We start from the raw sequence: 19,792 nt of genomic DNA on the forward strand, positions 1-19,792 counted from the left end.
CCAGAAAAGGACCCCGGAGACACGGGCAGCCCTCCTCCTCATGAGACAAGTGCCTTGAACCCCAGTAACTCGGAAGTGACCTGTCAGGGTAGCCTCACCCCACGGTTACAATGCCAAAATGCCTCAGGTGGCAGGGATCCCCATCATATCACAGGAGGCTGGCAGCACACCCAGCACATGAGAGCCCTGTCACCATCACCACAGCTCCGGCTCAAAGTAGCGAAGGCCTCGCCTGCCAGCCTGCTCACCATGGGGCATGGACAGCTTAATTAACATCTGAACAACTTCCAAGGCTCTCAAATGGGAGGCCGGGAAAGCCCAGAGGAGCAAGGCTGTCCAGATCTACGTAGCACCCTCCCCAGGGCTCAGGCCGAGGCTCCAACCTGAACCTCTGTCTCTCTAACTCCAGCTCTAAATAATAAACCTTCTCGCACCAAAATGGCATCAAGGAAAGCAGTTTCCTCTAAAGCCACTAATAATAATCACAAAATGCCTTTGAGAGCTGAAAGGCCGAGCATTTTCCCCAGAACAAGCTATCTCTGAGCTCAGGGGCTCCAAGTTCCAAGCAGAACTGTGAGCCATGTCTCAGCCTAATTACTCCATTCCTCTGGCCCCAGGCCCCAGGCTCCAGCCATGTCCACTCTAACTCCATGTGACCTTTCTGTTCCTCACGCCCAGTGGTTCAGGGTTTCCACGGCCCAATGGAACTCCCTTCTATGCTGCTGTTACCACTTAGGGTCAGGGCCCAGGCCCCAGTTCAGCTGAGGACAGGCTGGTCCAGGGAACAGCATGGCGAGCCAACAGCTCTGGCCCTGTCATTTAGAGGTGGTAGTAGAGAATGTTTATAAATCATCCCTTTCAAGTTAAAGCATCTCCCTGACAGGGCCATGCCCTATCCTTAGCTCCAAGGGTATTTAAATTTACCCCACGGGGAGAAGGTGGGGCACTCTGTTCCCTTTGCTGAGCCAGGGTGAGCAGCCCTGAGTGGGAGCTGTGGGAAAACCACTGTGGCAGCAGGGAGTCCTTGTTCATATGATATTTTCTCCTGGGGTGGGGGTGGGGGCGCTCAGCACGGGGATCCAGCCACTGCTCAGTCCCTGGGAGAGGGATTGGCATTGGTACTGTGGCCCAGTCAGGACATCCTATGGGGGTTCTGTGGGGCCTGGCACATGGGGCTTTCTGTTTCTGCCTGGGAGAGGCTGGGCCTCAGTGGGCGTGAAGGAGGCAGCCAGGCAGTCGGGCCGTCTAAAAGCTCCTCGGTGCCTACCCAGGTCACGCAGCACACGCAGCCCGAATGCCTCGAGTGATTAATCATCGCCTTAACTGCCCAGCTGGCTGTGTCAGCCAAGGCCCTGACCTTCCCCTGCCTCCACATGGGCAGCACCTGGGTGGCCAGGCCGGTAGTCATCTATCTGTTTCTTAAGAGCCCCAGAGACAGTGGTGTGACTTCCCTGCCTCTCCCAAGGATACTGGAGGCCAGTTTCGGCAGGGAGAGCACTTGGTGCCCTGACCTTAGTGGGTCAAGCTCCCGGTGGGTCTCTGCTCTGAGGCCCTGTGCAGAGGTTTTCAGACATTGTTAGTGTGACTTGCAGGAATAGACATTGACAGTGAGATCCAGAAGTTGGTTTCTGTTATCACTGAAACAAATATTTTGTAAAAAATATTCATACTAAGTGCTGTACACACTAATGCTTTCTGTTCTGTTTATTTTTTAAAAATACTGTGACTCACTAAATTCATTTTACAACTGACTACTAGATTGCTTCTAGTTTTTGGAAAACACTACAACAGATTCCCGATCTACAGAGATTCTGGCCCATTGAGAGCCCAGTATGCCCGTGGGCAGCATGCCTATACACCCTAGAAAGAGGTGCAGACCCTTAGAGGTTGGCCAGACTGCCGGACGGCCAGAGATAGCCCTGGTGCCCTGTCTCCGGCTACCTGGGGACTGGAGCCTGTCCTCACTCCTACCCTCGAAGGCTGTGAGAGCTCTAAGAGAAGGACACAAGTTGAATGGAGAAGAGAGAGTTGCTTGTGTGATGGGGACAGGCCCACACAAGAGTCTGGCCACCTCCAGTGACATATGACATTGTCTCTTCGCTCTGCCTCCTGCCCTTTGTCACCATGAGCAAACAGTGATCCTCCACCAGCCCAGCCTGTTTAGCAAACACCTGGCGCTGCTGGGCGGGCCGGCTGTGTCAGGGCCCATCAGCCTGGAGCTGGAGCCAGCTGGAAGAAAACAAAAGTGTAGGGAGGGACTGGTTTGCAGCAGGTTCTGGGTGGTGCTTGGGGACCTGGAGGCTGGAACTTCTGGGGGGAAGGGTTTTGCCATGAGCCACATGGGTACCCCTCAGCGGGTAATGGACCAGCACCCTTTGTGGCCACAGGCCTGGCTGGGATCAAGATTACAGGGACCAGCAGCACTGGGGTAGATGGGAGAGGACAGCAGTCTCCGCTTTACAAGATTCTGAGGAGATAATTGATGTGGGTTCAAATCCTGCTCCACTGCTTACTGTATGTGACTTGGGAAGTCGCTTAATAATGCCCCAGCCGCAGGCCTCAGTTTCCCTGTCTGTAAAAGTGGGATGATAATATCTACCTAATAGGATTGTTGCCAAGTGTGAAATGAGGTCTTGTGTGTGAAGGTGCTGGGACACTGTGGTGTTACTTGGTGTTCACTAAATATTGGTTGTCTTCTGTCCCGTTGCCCCGGGGCTCGTGGTGGCTCCTCTGTGGGCACTGCATTTGTGGCAGTCCGTCCATCAGCAGCTAGTGCGTGAGTGCTTGCTGGGTGCACAGCACTGGGCTCACCGTTGTGTTAGAGGCCAGACATGTAGACATGGCCAGAAACCTGAGAGAGGCTGGACACGGAGGTCCTGTCCGCAAGGGCACTGTGAGTTCTCCAGCTAGTTGACAGGCAGTGAGTGATCGGTAAGCAGTGAATGCTGGGGCTTGGCTGGCCCACTGAGCTCTTTCCCTCTGGTATCGGAGAGGATTTCGTGTAGGAGGGGAAGCTCTGCTTGGTTCTGTAGGTTCGGCTAGGAGAGAGGAGTGTGGGCAGGGTAGGAGGTGAGAGCCAAGGCCCTGTGTGGGGAAAGTGTGTGCTGAGAAGACTGGTCTGGCCAGAGTGCAGGCTCAAGTGCAGGACTGAGGTCATGCCAGGAAGGGGGTGCCCAGTGATGGCAGGTCCTTGCATTCCAGTCTGGGAGTGTGGACACCTGGGGGGATGCACAGAGTCTGGGCCATTACCTTATGTGGCTCTTGATAGAGGATGAGATGTCAGGGAGGGGGACAGGACTCAGATGTCACCTGTGCCTCTCTGGAAAAGGGAGATGGGCCCTCCCTCAGCAGCAGTCACCTGCCCTTCCAGCCGTTCCCTCCACTGACTATCCACCACATAGGAATGGTTAAACTTGCAGATCCTTGTGGGCTCACCCTAGATATTTGGAGACTGGGATATTTCTCTTAAAACTTGTTCTAAAAGCTTGGATTCCATGCCATTGATGGTCATCGCTGGAAAGCGTGCTTTCTATCGGTCCTATTTGGCCCCCAGAAGGCAATTGCTCCTGCTTAGGTTGATAAAGATCTGCCCGATGCCAGCCAGTCTCCTGCCGTTGGGGAGACGCGGAGGTCTTCCAGGGGCTCCAAGGTTGAGGAAGGCCAACACTCCTGGAAGTGACGGAAGGAAAGGGACCGGTGCTGGCTGCTCCCGGAGAAAAGGAAACTCACTGCTGAAGTCCTAATTGTCTGTTTCTGAAGCGTTGTGGTGGTTTGCCTTGGGTAGGGCATGCGCCTCCCACAGCTGACTTAAGAGGACAGAAATGTGCCCTGACGAGATTTTACTGTGATTTTTACATGAGCTTCCAAGATGATCAAAGGGCAGAGATCCTCAGTTTAACTGAACAGATGGCTTTTGAGAATTTCCATGTCCCAGAGAATGCACCAGGCGCTGTGGGGCTGGCAGAGGTGAACAAGCTAGTCCTGCCCTCCCAGTCAGGGAGGTGGGTAGGCGGGTGGGTGGAAAGTTCAGGTTGGGGTCCATTGTAGCTGAGGTGTAGGGAATGGGGGCAGTGGGAGGTAAGTCTGGGGTCAGATCCTGGAAATCCTCTCATGTGCTGAGTCTGGACATAATTCATTGGCAATGGGGAGTCATGGAAGAGATTTGAAGAGTGACATGACCAGACCAGAATTATGCCTTAGAAAAGTAAACAAAGTGGCAGTGAGGAAGATGGTTGGAGAATGAAAAGATTGAGCTTGTTAAAATTTCTGAGGGCATAAAATGAGGTCAGGCAGGGACTGTCACAGCAGGCCAGGAGCTAGGGGGTCCACCCTGGTCTAGACAAGGCAGCTGGTCTACAGTACTGTTGAAGAGGGGTCACAAGGTCAAAGTCACAGAACTTGTGGACTGACAGGTTCTTGTCAGTGTCAGGCAAACGGAGGGAGGGTGGTGACATGAAGGCACGGAAGGAGAGTGTCAGGAAAATGTGGCATAAAAACATGGCAAACCCTGGCCATGGGGGAAGCAGGTAGTGATAACATCAGACACTGCAGAGGGAGCAGGAAGGTCGTTGGATTGACCAGAGGACGTCAGCTGGGTGGTGAGGGCATGTGCCACAGCAGGCTGGTCACGGGCACAAAGCGAGAAGGGAAATGGGAAGAGTGAAGCAGATTCTGTTTGGAATATAAGGCTAGCAGGGGACCGGGACCATTCTCCTTCCCTTGCAGTCCTTTTTTTTTAAACAAAGCACAATACTTTGATTAGGAGGACTTGCATCTATTTGTAGGCAGAGGGGAGAAGCTGACAGAAAAGGGGAAAGAGAGATTGATTGATAGGAAAAAGTTCCTAAAGAGAGCAAGGTGTGGGAGCGAGAGCTTGGGCAGTGATATTGTTCTAGAAGGTAGATGGGAGCTTTTGAGGACAGAAAGAAGGCTGGGTGAGAGCACAGAGGTAACTAGAAGGAGGTGGGCGCCTTTCCTGGAGTCCCTGCATTCCCCCAGGTCACTCTTGCTAACCCAGGCTCCTGTCCAACTCCACGCTACCCATGGCAGGGGCCTTCAGAAGGTCTGGGGAGGCTTCCTTTTTTTTTTTTTTTTTGAGGTAATGTTGGGATATGATAGTATATAAGTTTCAGGTACACAGCATTATAATTGAGGCTGCCTTTTGATGGAGGTAGTGCCAGCCTCTCTTACTAAGTACCTGGGCAATGGTGATAAAGAAGAATTACTATGTTACTTTGCAATAACTGAAAATGCCAGCTGCAGCTATGGGAAAGCCACCAGTGTCAGACATCATGAGGTCAGGAGTGTCTTCTGCCTGTGGAACAAGTCGAGGTCTGTTCTGTCTGCACACAAATGGGCGCCATTGCCATGGAAACTGCAGCTGTAAGGATCAGCCTCTGGGTTTTTATTTGTTAGCAAATCAAACCACAAAGAGGTGCATTTTTAATTTTGTTTCTTCCTGGCCATCATGGCTCAGCAGTTGAGCATCGACCTATGATGCGGGAAGTTGCTGTTCGATTCCCGGTCAGGGCACATGCCTGGGTTTTGGGCTCGACCCCAGCAGGGGGCATGTAGGAGGCAGCCTGTCAATGACTCTCATCATTGCTGTTTTTATCTCTCTCTCCTCCCTTCCTCTCTCTCTGAAATCAACAAAAATATATTTTAAATAATAATTTTGTTTCTGGGAAACAGCGTCAGCCCATAAATGCCTTAACATGTTTTTCTATTTGATCTCATGACACAGTCCAAGACATTTGCGATCGTTTTACAAGTATTAGGCTAACATATGATTTTGTTCGTTCCAAACGTGTTCAGTCATTGCAGAGAACTCCATTATAAATATGTAAATATATGGGGTGTGGGTCAGCGGGTGGTTTTCACCCAGAGTGGAAGTTTATGTTAATGCTCTAAAAAGAGAGAGTGTAGAGGGGTGAGCAGAGTTAGGCCCAGGTGAGGTCCCAGGGAGCAGGGAAGGTTGCAGGTGGGGAGAAATGGGCAGCTTCTCATGTCCTTGTTCTTCAGGTGGGAGATGGTGGCCTCAGGATTTGACATTTGACAAATGGCTGGAACAAACAGTGCCAGGTGATCCATATTTCCTAGTGTTTAAGTGGTAGGAACAAGGGGAGGGGTGATGATGATGATGAAGAAGTTGATGATGATGATGATGCAGTTAACATTTAGTGACCCCTTACTGTATGTCCCTGGCACCATGCTAAGCACTTCAGATGTGTTACCATTGACTCCTTACAGCAATTATTCATGGTAGATGGTGTCATCCTCATTTTAAAGATGAGAAGGTTCAGAGAGGTTAATGATTGCCCAAGGTCACACAGCCAGGGGGTAGCAGCGCCAGGCCGTGAACCCAGGTCCAGCCGACCCTAGGGCCTGTACTCAGCCACCAACTTGGGACAAGGCCAACTGGCCATGCTGTTGGAGGCAGAGGCCAAAGGTTTTTACAAGTGGCCCCGAAGTTAGGCACCTCAGGAAAAGTCCTCTTCCCAGCCTGTGGGCTCTTCCCAGGCACTTAAGTGGCTATCTGGCAGGACAACTGAACCCTGACAGCTCTCTCGCCACTTAGGCAGAAGCACAGATTCTGAGGAATTGTCCTCCGTTCTGTCTGTCCTCTCACCCAGGGGTGACAGACTGGGCCTCGACTGTCATGTAAATGGGAAAAGGGCAAAGCTGTGGGTTCAGTTGGTCTCTCTGTAACAAGACCCGTTTCTTCCGAGGCTCAGGCCACCCTTCAGTAGGACTGAACATGGAGCATCTGTTGAGCCAGGCTGGGAGATCTCAGTGGACAGAGACAGCAGCCTCCAAGCCCCTCTTCCAACATAAGGGACAAAGACAGATCACCTCAGAGGGCGGCTGACATTTCCCAGGGGGCATATGAAGTGACTTCACTTTATGTGTTCATATGGGTCTGCAAGGAAAAACAGCGGTGAGCTTCATATTCGTTCATAAATACAGTGGCGCCTCGGTTTTCGAACATCTCCGTTGGCGAGCATTTGAGGTTACAAACACCGTAAGCCCAGAAGGAAATGCTTCGGTTTCCGACCATGCCTTGGGAGTCGAACATGCCCCACGGCTTCCGCTGAGGGCGGGATCCTGAGGCCTCGGTTTTCGAACGTTTCAGAACTCGACCGGGCTCCGGAACGGATTCCATTCAAAAGCCGAGGTGCCACTGTACACGTCTCCCAGCCGTTGGGCGCTGGCTCTCGGGCTTTGTGGGAACAGCCCACCTGTTGTCAAGTGCGTGGGCTGCTGCGTCCGGCCTCCCTCCGTGCCTCGGGGCTGCGGGGTTCGGGGTTGGAGGCGAGGACAGCGGGGAAGCGTCAGCGCCCAGCTCCCTCCGTGTTCTCATTTTCCACATGAAGAAACTGAGACTCACCAAAGTGAAGTTCTTTGCCCAGAGCCACCCATATAGTGAGCAGCTGGGTCTGGATGCAGCCCCGAGTGGCACCGAGTTTGACCTCAGCCGTACGCGTCACTGACTGTCACCTGTGTGTTTGTTTCCAGTTCTTTAAGGCCTTTACCAGGGATGGCTCAGGAGCAACGTTGGCAGGTGGGTATCCTGGCTGGCGTTGACCTGTGGGCATTGGCAACGTCTTCCTCTCCCTGCCCCCCTCTTTACTGGGGTTTCTGCTGGGCGAAAGCACGGCAAGGCCTGCAGATGATGCGTTCCCCAGCTGAAAGCTGAATTTGTGTTTTCCTGACGGTCCTTCCCAGCCCTGCTGGAAGGTGCCTTCAGATTTTGGTCCATCCAGGGTCCTGGGAGTGGGGAGGGGTCGCCCTTCATGTCAGGGGTTGGCATCAGAAGGGCAAGCCAGACAGCCCCTGGGGGAGCCCTGAGGGACTCTTTCCTGCGCTCTGAGGGAGGGGTCCCCTTGCATAGCTCAGGGCCGTGAGTACAGAGTAGGACTGACTGTGCTGTTTCTCTCAGAACCAGCAGCCCTGGGCCCTTTGTTTCTGTGAGTGAAGCTGACAGGGGCACTGGATCCCTTCTCCTGCTCTCCTCACCCCTGTCCCCGTGTCCGTCTTCATTCACAGTGGCTGGTGCTGAGGTGCAGACGCTGCGGGAGAGGCTCATCGACGCACTGGAGACCCATACTGACACGTGGCCCCCAGCCTGTCCCCCACTGGAGCCGACCAGGTACTGGGGCCAGGGGCAGGCTTGGTGCTGTGTGGGCCAGGATCACAGACCTAGAGGCGAGAGGGAGGTGGGGACAGCAGGGAAGGGGTCCCAGGCTGGTTCTTCCTTTGCCTTTGGGGCGGACATCTCAGTGGGCCAGAGGGCTTCCCTTTCTGGAGGTCCTGCCCAGGGGCCCTGTCTTCCCGGGGCTGACTGGCAGGTGCAAGGACCTATCCCGCTGCGTGGGAAGGAAAAGGGGCGGGGGCTCTTCAGGTCATAACCTGTTGCTGCTTCTCACGCCTGTGCCCAGGAACGTTTGGGGGTACAGCAGAATTTCACATGATCTAACCCGGGGCGGCTGACTGGGAGAGTGAGCATGGGGAGGAAAAAGGGATCGAGGACCATTTAGAGGAAAGGGGGCGGGGGCTGGGAAGAGGAAAACCCTGTCTCTGTAAAGTGAAGATGGTTGTTTTTTCTGAGCAGTGGCAGTGACTGGGGGATGGGGATACGTGACTCTGCTCCCTGTGCTGCGGAGCATCAGGCCCGGTGGCTGGTACCCTGTATCTGTGTTCCAGGCAGGCTTCCAGGATTGCCTCTTTTCTAAGAAAATGAGGTACTGAAAATGCACCATGAGGGATGTGAGAAAATGAGAGAGAGACATTGATAAGTTGAAAAAGTGAGGAGCATGGTACAGGTTTGGCATGGGTGGTTCTTGGGTCATGGGTGCTTCCTGGGACCAAAACCGTACCAAGGCTACATACTGGGTCCTTGGTCTCCGTGAGGCCCTGTGGAATATGGACTGAGGAAAAAATGACAAGAGTCATGTGAGTTGGATTCATAGGTGCAGTTGTCAATCTATGTGTCTCCTCTGTGGAGAGTTAGAGCAAGACGCCATGCAGTTCGGGGCCAATACTGGAGCCCCACCCAGTGACAGAGCACAAACGGGGATGTGCCAAAGAGGTGGGGGCCAGAGCCTGTACCTCTTTTCATCCACTGACTGGAGTACACTCTAGTTCCCATCTCTCTGGCATATCCGTTTGTGCTGTCTGTCACTGGGCTCCAGCACTGGCCTCATGTGTGCCTTCTCTTTAGAGGTGATCACTGCCACTTCCCTGGACCCAGTAGAGAGAACTGAGTCGTCAGGTTGGGGGTAAAAGGAAGATATAGCCCCCTAAGGCTACCTTACCTGCGAGCCTCAAGCATGTGTGATGATGTTCTGCTTTTAAGTACAGTTAGGGGACAAATCATTTTTATATTAGTTATTTTTTTTGTTGAAACTGAGGTATGAAAACAATTGGTAGCTTAATTCTGTGATTTGGGGGCATAATAAAATTTGCCACCTTATTAACTTCCCCCTATCCTTTGGGCCTCAGTTTCCTCATCTTAAAATAAGGAACTTGGATTAGATAGCATCTACGGGCTCCTGCACCCAGGACTTTCTGATTCCCCAGTTCCTTTCTTATGTCCACTCTAGGACAGGAAAAAGCAGATCTCGCAGTTGATAGTGACTTGCCACAGATCAAGGTTGTATCTGGTGGATACTAATCGCCACTAATCTCTTAGGGACAAAAGCATCCATATTCACTAAGCCTGGGCCTTACCCAAAACATGGAGACAACTGGTCTCCAAGTGTCCCTTCCCAGTCCTCCTCCCCAGACCACTTCCTGCTCACCCCTGACTTGTAAAGAGACAGGACGGCAAAGCAAGTCAGCCAGGTGGGTGAGATGAAGAACCAGGGTTAGGCAAGGGGCACCATCCTTTGAGACTAAGGGTTTGGTTTACTCCCGCTAGAGGGCAGGCATGGGGTGGCTTCCATGAAGCCTTGAGTAGAGGAGGTTTGTGTGGCTGTACTTGCTGTACAGTGTCAGCTGGTGTCACCAGCACTTTTGCTTCATTCCCACCGGCTGTGGAGTGACTGCCAGCCTTGTCTCTTGCAGGCTGGAGGAGATTAATGGGTTCTTTGCAAGAAACAACGAAGAATACCTGGCCCTGATCTTTGAAAAGGAAGGCTCCTACCTGGGTAGAGAGGTGAGCTGCCCTCAGGGTTCTTGTAACTCCTGGATGGCCCTTGGGAGAGAGCCCAGTGAGCTTAGGATCAGGGCTGTTCCGGCAAATTCTAGGGTCTCAGTCAAATTCTAGGGTCTCAGTCAAATTCTAGGGTCTCAGTCCTGTGCACTTCTGAGCCCAGCACTGGCCTGACCCCTGCTGGGAGAAATGGGAAGTGCAGGGGCTGGATTTTCCTGTTTTAAAACCTTTGTATTTTTTTTTAATTGAAGTGTAATTGACATGCAATATTATTATTAGTTTCAGTTATACAACATAGTGATTTGACATTTGTATACATTTCAAAATAATCACCACAATAAGTAGTGACCATCTGTCACCATACAAAGTTAATATACTGTTACTGACTATGCTGTATGTTACATGTCCTGTGTCTGTTTTTATCTCCTTCATCGAAACCAAATTTGATAAGACCTGCTGTTTATTGAGGGTTGGATTATATTGCTGGCACATATAGTTGCTGATCTTCACGGTTAACAAAGATGGTTATATAACATGTTGAAGATCACACAGCCAGTGACTTCCCAGAACAGGGCTTTGAACCAGCTCTTTCTGCCTCCAGAGCCTGTGTCATTTCCACACTGGCCCTCCTCTCATCCCCATAGAATTGGAGTAAAAAAAATTAGGAGAGAGATGACATCAGAGATCATCCAGTTCCTCATGAGGAAGTGGGGTCCCTTACCAGGTGAGGCAGGTAACAGAACCTGGCAGGTTTGCAGTTCCACTCCATCACTTACATGATATGTTGTGATCAAGTTGCTCAGCTTTTCTGAGTCTCATTTCCCTGTCTGTGAAGTAGTGATAATTTTCTTCAGAGAATTATCGGGAAAGTCAAATGAGGCAGTTTAGGTAAAGGGCCCGGATGAGTGGCTGACACAGAGTGGTTGCTGTATAAAGATCCAGTCCCCTGGCCTAATGCAGTGAGCTGTCCTTTCCATCCGCTGGCTCATGGACTTCTCTAGGCCACGTGTGGGTTCTCCCAGATGCAAAGGTGGGATGGGCCAGTGCATGGGAGAAGTGCCAAGGCAATGCAAGGGGACAGGAGAGATGTGAGAGTGGGGGTGAAGGTCATCACCACTGTTGCTTCTGAGTGGTTTTCCTCCTGAACTCATCAAGCACTGTTGAGAGCTCTGCGCTGTCTCCAGGCCCTTGGCCCTGAGAGGGGAAGCACAGGGAGGTGGGGAGGGGGCCTGGAGCTTTGCTGAGACATGTCTGACCGTCCTGAGGTCCCAGTCCAGGCCTGGGGTCATGCCTGTCTCTTAGAAGTGATGGATAAATGTTCCTTGGAATCAGCTCTTTTCCCTCTCTCACCTAAGTCCCCTGAGTAACCAGGGACAGGGGCCTCTGTGGACTGTGTTCATGCAGAGGTTCTCAGGGATGATTATTAGTTTGAGAGGCAGGAGGGCACAGTGGCCAGGGGCCCAGGCTCTGCAGCCAGATTGAACTGGGATTTATGTAGCCTAGCTCAGGCTCTTGCTGGCTGTGTGACCTGGAAACACGGTTTCACTTCTAAGCTCCCGTGTCTTCATCTACAATAGTTTTATTTTTTAAATGAATACTTCTGTACCTACTATTTGCTAGTAATTGTTGTGAGAACTTTTGTAAAATTAACCCACTCAATCCTCTGAGGTTGGTATTGTTGTTGTTATAATTCTACAAGTAAGGAAATTGAGTCAGGGAGAGGTTTGAGCCAGTGGGGCCAGGATTCAAACCCAGGCAGCTTGGTCTCCTAATGATAGTTCCTGTTTCATAGTGTTATTTTGAAGATTAAATGAAGCAATCTATATACGGCACATAATACATACTCAGTAAATGTGAGCTAATATTCTTTTTTCCCTTCCTATTTCTTTTTAAAAATAAAATCATGACTGACTCAGTATGTTTTTCTGATTTGGAACATAGAAAACTTTATAAATATGAGTAAAATGAACCCTCATTCTATTATGCCTTTTACCAATTGCTTTCTTTGGGAAGAAAATGATATTAAATTGGGGCTGTCCTGGAAGATGCAGGATGTGTGGCTTGCACAGTTCCAAGGCCCCTCCCTTGGGCAGTGTTTGGCTCTCGTTACCTGTAGGGTAGATGGGGCTGGTGGTCGGAGACTCTCACTCATCACAATAGTCTGTTCTTTGAAAGGTTTAGAGTGGGTGGAATCCTGCCATCCAGGTGCCTGCCGGGGCTCCCTCTACCCAATGGCTTGGCCCCCAGATGTCTGACTGTCTCTCCAGGTGACTCTGGACCTGTCCCAGCGTGAAGGCATTGCGGTGCGCAGGGTCCTGAACACGGAAGGTGATGTGGTGAGCAAGTTTGGCGTCACCGACTTCCCATCTTGCTACCTGCTGTTTCGGAATGGCTCTGTCTCCCGAGTTCCTGTGTGAGTGCAGTGTCTCTCTGTCCCAGTCTCCTCCCTCCCTGTGCCCATCCGTTCTTCCTGCCTAGAGAGCCTGCCAGCCTTTCACAGGGACTGACAAGTTCTGTGAATCTTCTGAGGAGCCCATGGGCGGGCTTGGAGCACCTTCTGCAGGAGAAACAGATGTCTGCCTCTGGGATGTGGGGCAATGTCTCTGTAGTCAGGAGACCAGCCCAGGCGTCCTGCCTCCAGCCCCTGGCGCACCCAGCTTGGCACTTTACCACCATCCCCTGTCCACCTCTGTTCAGGCAGACTCATTGGCAGGCTGCAGGCCTGGCAGGCACTCAAGTATGCCTGACCCTCCCTCCCTTTGGTTTTCTAATTGCAGAAAAGTTCATTAGGAGTCAGACAATAGCCAGTTCCAAAATGCCAAGAGAAAACAATCAGGCCAGCCGCAGCCCCTGTCAGGCTAGTGCTGCCGAATGGCCCGCTAAATGGTGCCAGATGGTGCCTCGGTGCCCTCCCTGGGCAGATGATTGATGTCAGCTGGCCCTGCCGTCAGGAGCTCAAGGGCTGGGAGATCAAGGCTTGCTGGAGGTGCCCAGTGAGCTGTCCTCTGGGCCATTAGCACCACTCTGCACTGAGGCTGGGCAGGGCGACCACTTGCCCCGGCTGACCCGACCACCAGGCCGCCTGGGCCAGGCCTTGTCAGAGTGTCCTGCTGGGGCAAGGAAGTGTGATGGCCACAGGAGGACAGTAGGGACTCACTTTCTGCATAGGCCCAGAAAACTCCAGTCCTGGGGGGGGGGGAGAGATGGCATTGTTTCCTCACTGGGAGTTGGTGGAGGGGAAAATTGTTTGTGACGATGCTGCTTCCAAGCCATCTGTTCATCGATAAACATCGGGCCAGGACAGCGGAGTGGAACTCGATGCTTCCCGATGCCAGCTCCCCTGGGGGTCCCATCACAGTGCCACTGGTCCTCACAGATCTCCCTCCCTGGACCCGGACCAGGGGACGCCCCCTGCCCTTGAGAACTCCTCTCTGTCAGGAGAAAGAAAGAAATCAAAAGGATTGTAAAAGGATTTGAGAATTTTAGTGATTTTTTTGTTTTTGCTATTTTTAAAAAATTCACATATTAAACTCCCTTGACTTCCTTGGGGGGTAATGTCCCCTCCGGTACCTCAGAGCAGGCTTGTGAGCGTCAGTTTTCTTGAGGTCAGCCATCATTTTGCACCTTTGGTCTCTGGGGAAGGTAGTCATCCTGTCCCTGGGCAGGACTAGCTGTCCCCAGAGGCTCTCTGCACCACAGCCTCTCCAGGCAGGTTAGCTGCTTTTCCAGATAGGATTTGGCATCAGTATGAACAGTGAATGGAAAGGTTAAAGTGAATCATGGGTGCCCTGGTTTTGACCTCACAGCGGATGAGACTGAACCAAGTTCAAATATTTCTTAATAAACATTCTGTCAAATGAGCCCCCTGCCTCGTCTCCCAACATGAGTTAGCTCTAGGATTCTGTTTCTCTGTCCTCACTGCCTCTCCTCTGTCTCTCTCTGCCCTTACAGGCTTATGGAATCCAGGTCCTTCTATACCACTTACCTGCAGAGGTTTGCTGGGGCCACCCGGGAGGCTGCCCAGACCACAGTTGCACCAACCGTTGCTAATACGGTAGCTCCCACCGTGTGGAAAGTTGCAGACCGGTAAGGCCACACTCAGTTTTCCTCACCCCTTCCCCACCCCAGCCTTTCCTCTGCTCACAGATGTTCCCTTCATACCACACTCTGTTCCTCCATGGGCTGAGCACATGACATCCTGAGCCCAGACCCCTGAGGGCTGGCCTTTGGGCGCCCCCAGCTGCCGGCCATGCCTAGGAGAGCCCTAGATATGTGGGAGTGGCAGGATTTCCTTGTAACCTTTGTGATGGAATGAATACTTCCCAGTGCCCACGTTGCTTAAGCTTAACTCTCTTCAAAAGCAAGTAGAATTGTCTTGGAAAGATAACCTGTGGCCTCCAAACCAGCTTCCCACCCAAGCAGTGGTTTTTTCAGCAGGTAGTTTGCGTGCCTGCTGTGTGCTAGGCATCGTGAATACAGATCTACAGGGCAGGTGGAATCCTGGTCCACACAGTCCCTTCACAGCTCCCTTCTAGGGAGATACCCAACTTCACTTGAATGTCTCTGGTGTCGAGGAGCTCACTACTTTTTTAAAAAAGATTTTTTTAATTGATTTTTAGAAAAGAGGAAGGGAGAGGGAGAAAGAGAAACATTGATGTGAGAGAGAAACATCGATTGGCTGCCCCCTGCATACCCCCCACACCGGGGATTGAGCCCGAAACCTGGGCTTGTGCCCTGACGGAGAAGCAAACCAGCAATCTTTCAGTGCATGGGACAGCACCCAACCCACTGAGCCGCACTGGCCATGGCGGAGAGCTCACTACTTTTTGAGGCTAGCCTGTATCTTTGTGCTCAGTTGTAAGCATGAGAAAGCTACTCTTCCCCCCGAGGCTCTAAGACTCTGCTCTTGTGGTAGAATTCCTGCTTTTTGGGCGGGGAGACAAGGCCATAAATCTCTTGTGCTGGCCCCCTAGTGGCAAACCAAGTGGAAATAGGTGGCCAGGGAGCTCAGAACTGCATTAGGAAGGCAGCCTCCATGAGGAGGCTGCACAAGAGAATGAAGGGAAAAGGCGTCTGATATCCAGAAGGAATTTGTATCCCTGCCCCAGGACTTTAAATTTGTATCCCTACTGCAGGGACTTTAAGGGTGGAAAGTGCTAATGGAGAGATTTTTAGTAAATCAGGGGAGAAGGAAAGAGAGACTGAGAGGTTAGAATGGTCATATGACCATTCAAATTATGATTATATAAAGCATTCAGATTATAATAGCTTACACTCACTGGCCTCATGTGCCAAGCTTCGTGCATTATCTCTCTTAGTCATGAGGCCACTTCTTCAGGCAGAACAAAAGAATGGAGAGGTAAATTGAGGCCCAGGCACACCACAGTGGAGAAGACAGGGGACTTTGGCACAAGAGTCAAGTGCGGGGGTCACAGTGCCTACCCTGTGAGCTGACCTTGTTGGCTACTTCCACTGTAGGAGGTAGGGTGATCCCGAGACCCAGAGAGGTAGATTCAGTTGGCCCAGCTCCCAAAGGTAGTTCCCTGTAGAACTGAGGCCAGAACTCAGGTCTCAGGAGGTGGCTGGAGAAGCAGCCAGCACTTGAGGAGCCCTTCCCATCAGCACTTTGGGCCTCAGGTAGAGCAGGCAGCTTGGAGCCTGCAGCTTTCCTCCGGGCTGGGTCAGCCCAGGAGATGTGAGTTGGAGCCCTGCGTGACACCCAAGGTCTGGCAGCTGTGAGGACATCAGCCCCAAATAATACACATACTGCCTCCCCTCCTGCCTGGCCCTCCCGTGCACAGCTCTTCCAAAGCCATGTGTGGGTGCACCTGTTGGTCTGTCTGTCCCTAGCGGTCGTTGTTCAGAACCAAGAATAAAACTCAACTTTCCTCTAGTGGCCTGATTAAGACACCTTTCATGAGTCGTGGGCTGGCCCAGGGCCCACACAGGGGATCCCCTACTCCATGCCAGGAGCTGCTGGGGGGGAGGGGGGTGTATACATTTATGCTTTTATTTAATCCTCTTAGCCGCCTTCCTGTGAGCAATTTATTATCTTCATCTTACAAATGAGGAATTGAGGCTCAGAGAAGTTAAGTAATATACCCAAGGTCCCAGTTACTGGCATAGCCAGGAGTCAACTGATAGTACTCTGGGACCATCAGCAGTGGCCCATCTCGTCTCCCTTTAGCCCTGGGCGCTCCTCCCCAGCCCTGCTCTGTGGTTAATACCCCTTTTTTCTCTGCCCCTCTCTGGGTCCTCAGCTCCAAGATCTACATGGCTGACCTAGAATCTGCACTGCATTACATCCTGCGGGTAGAAGTGGGCAAGTTTTCTCTCCTGGAGGGGCAGCGCCTGGTGGCCCTGAAAAAGTTTATGGAAGTCCTGGCGCAGGTGAGCAGGGCCCTGGCAGCTGCCATCCGTGCAGCTCCACAGAGGGTCAGTTCGCAGCCCAGCCCTTCCCTCGGGAGCTTGGGGTCTGGCTGGTCACCTGGCCCCAAGGCTGTTCCAGGCCACCATGGGCTGCGACCCTGCAGCCTCAGCCATGCCCCACAGCAGCATGCACTGCCAGGGACAGCCCCGTGCAGGGGCGAGGGTGGGACGGGCCAGATGTCCTGGGAATTTCCCAGCTGCTTCAGTGGCTGTGGCCCTGCCTGCTAGAGCCACCTTGGCATGAGCCTGGACTGTGGCCTCTCACTCTCTGCCATGGTCGTTGGGGAAGCAGGACCCGTGAATGCTACAGTGAAGGAAAGAAGCCTTTTCTGACTCTCTTCTGTCCCCTCCCAGACACTGAGCAGAGTCCGACCCGGATCCTGGGCCCCAGCAGGGCCTTCCTTATTCCTTTGTAGTTTCCTGCTCCGAGGCCATTCCGTGAAGTGTAGCTGCTACAAACTGAGGACCTGATGTGTATCGGGCATTTAATCTTCCTAACTTTGCTGTAGGGTGGAGAGTATTACCCCCAGTTAAGGGGCCGGGGATGCTTGCTGAGGCCTCCTGACCTCCCAGGCAGGAGGAGGTGTGATGGAGATTTGAACTGAGCTCTCAGGCTCCAGAGCCTGTGCCCTGTCTCTGCCATGCTCCTTGCTCCTCTCTGCAGGTGAGGCGTGGGCTGCCTCTTCCCTCTGCACCTGCCTCCTGCTCTCTCCCTGCATCTTCCTCTCTGGTTCCTCATCTCCTGCTGTGGTGCCCTGGCCACTGAGCACTGCTGAGTCAGAGCCCGACTGCTGACTCAGTACCCTCAGCCCTGGGCGCCAGGTCTGAGCTTCTGGGCACAGGTCTGCGGGCAGCTGGGGCTGTCACCTCTGGGGTCACCTGCACCTCTCCCTTGGGAACTGCCTGTCAGGCTGTTCCCTGTGCCCACCTCAGCAGGGGCTGGCCTTCCAGTTCGCTTGGCTTGGTCACATACACGTATGATTACATGGAGGATCCCGTGAGGTAGCCAGTGCTCATCAGAGTGCTGTTACTGACCCAGGCAAGACAGCCTTCGGCCCCTGCTTGAGGTCGAACCACACTGAGCCCTGTTCTCCAGCCCATTCTGATACTAGAGGCCTTTCCCCAAAAGCCCTGTGAGCTACTTGGTCCCCAAGTCGCTGAGGCCTGGGGTGGCTGGCCCAGAGAATCGGAGGCAGAAGGTCCCTGAGTGGTTCTGTGTGCTGCCCTGTCTGACACGTGCCTGACACCCAGAGTGCTTCGCAGGGTCACTCAGAAGGAGAAGGACACCCCCACCCTCCAGCCTGGACCTCCATGGAGGAATCGTCCAGGGAAATCATTTCTTGTGAGCCACTCAAAGCCAGTTTCTGTTTGGCCCCTGTGGGAATGTTTGCAGCCAGCGTGAGGGAAGAAGGGGACTCAGGAAGTGTGGGAGTCAGGCAGAGGCAGAACCCTCTCAGTGGCGCCAGCTTAGCTTCTGCCCTCAGCAGGGGCTGGAAATGAGTTTGGGGTGAAGGAGCCCTCCCTGCCAGAGGCCAGGACTCAGAGAGGACAGGGCTGGCCTCCGGACAGAGGGAAGCCAGGCCGTGCAGGACTAGGAGCAGAGGGCCTGTTTGAGCCAGGCCTCCCATTCCTGGAGACTGCGGAGCATCTTGGCCCTGCCCTTGTTTGGGCAGCTTCCTCCTGAGCAGTAATAATAGTAGCAGCTCCCATTTCTTGAGGTCTGACAGGGTGCCAGACTCTGCACAGTGCTCTTTGTGTATCAGCTTATTTGTATTTCTCATAACAAACCACAGGGTGGGGATCCATCACAAAGAGAAGATGAAGGCCCAGAGGAGGAAAGCACCTTGTCCCACGCCCTCCAGCCAGTGGGTGGCCAAGCTGAGACTTGCACCCACGTGCCATCTAACTTATGCCCTCACCCACTGTGTGCATGGGGCACCGAGACCTGAAGGGTGATGGTGCTCACTCTGCCTCTCGGCCCCGGGACAGTCGGCCCTGGCTGTGCCTGGTGGGAGGCACTCTGCCAGTCCTGAGGGTGCCCTCCAGCCCCTAGCCCCTGCCCCTGCCCGCCTGAGCTGGGGAGCTCCCTGTGCTCTCATGTGAGTGTCTGGCAGGATTGGCCACTGGGTGGCGTGTGGTCACCAGGGTTTCCCTGTTCCCAGCTGAGAGGGTGACTCCCCGTAGCCCCGAGCCCCTTAATTCATCCTTCCTCCTGACACCATGGCCTGGAAGGCAGAAGGTTCTGAGTCTAATGTTGGGCCAAGGTCAGTGAGGGATGCTGACTTGAAGCTGTAAATTTGTGCTGAGAGCCCAGAGGCCCATGTGAGCTGACTGAGAGGGAGCGTGTCAAAGCCCAGGGCTCTTCCTGGCCTCTCCTCCCTCTGGGGACGTGTCCAGACCAGGAGGTTTGATAAGATTAAGGAAAGGTTTTCTCAGCAGACTGGATCAGTTGGCAGATTTTTCTGTTTAGTGGTCATTCTCATGTCCAGAACCTTCCTTCTCTCAGATGGTTCTCTGCTCGAATTTTCCTCTGCAAGTTTCTCAGTGTCCTCCTGACCTGCTCAGCTGCGGCCCCTCTCTCCTGCCCTGGCCTCCATGCATTTGTGCACATGCACTCGCGTGCACACGTATCTGTCCTCCCTGGAGTCCTTGTGGTTTTAAAGTGCTGATACTAATCAGATTTGAGCTGACTTATTGTCAGAGCAGCTTTTCATGTTCCTCAGAGACTACTGGGAGTTGCCATCAAGATTGGGATCTTGGCTATAAGCCCGTGGGCCGCCTTGTCCCCACTGGCAGCTGTGGAATAAAGATGAGAAGCTCTTTTCCAGCCTTGTCCAGCCGGTCAGGTAGTCAGCAAGTCAGCTGCTCTGTGGAAGATCACCTGAAGAGAGAATGTGTGGCCCAGGGTGCCCAGCAGCACTGGGAGTGACCTGGTGCTCAACCCCCTGGCAGCGTGTGGTCAGGGGTCAGCACAGGAACCCCAGCCTAGAGAGGAGGAGGCCTTCAGGGCGCAGCCCCACTTCTAGCCTCTCCCCTCTCTGCTCCTCCTCCTCCTCCATCCCTCACCTCACCAGGTGCCCCAGAGCCAGGGTGGTGGGAACCACATCTTTGTCTTAGGCAGAATGTTTTTACACCTTGGCCCTCCTTGCCCCCCCCCCTCCTGGGACTGTGGGCCCTTGGGGATGGTTTCTCACCTCCAACTTGTACTGT

General features: G+C 53.0%; 1 protein-coding gene across 1 annotated transcript in view; it reads left to right on the forward strand.

Annotated features, from left to right (window-relative positions):
• QSOX1 (quiescin sulfhydryl oxidase 1) overlaps positions 1-19,792 on the forward strand; it is a 35,288-nt gene that overhangs the window by 9,040 nt on the left and 6,456 nt on the right. The window contains exons 3-8 of the mRNA XM_081122295.1: positions 7,516-7,561; positions 8,047-8,149; positions 10,066-10,156; positions 12,421-12,566; positions 14,105-14,239; positions 16,414-16,543. Of these exons, the coding sequence (XP_080978421.1) occupies positions 7,516-7,561; positions 8,047-8,149; positions 10,066-10,156; positions 12,421-12,566; positions 14,105-14,239; positions 16,414-16,543 (651 nt within the window). The remainder of the gene's footprint in view (positions 1-7,515; positions 7,562-8,046; positions 8,150-10,065; positions 10,157-12,420; positions 12,567-14,104; positions 14,240-16,413; positions 16,544-19,792) is intronic.

Source organism: Miniopterus schreibersii (assembly GCF_964146895.1).
Source record: "Miniopterus schreibersii genome assembly, chromosome: 19".
NCBI classification, from domain to species: domain Eukaryota; kingdom Metazoa; phylum Chordata; class Mammalia; order Chiroptera; family Miniopteridae; genus Miniopterus; species Miniopterus schreibersii.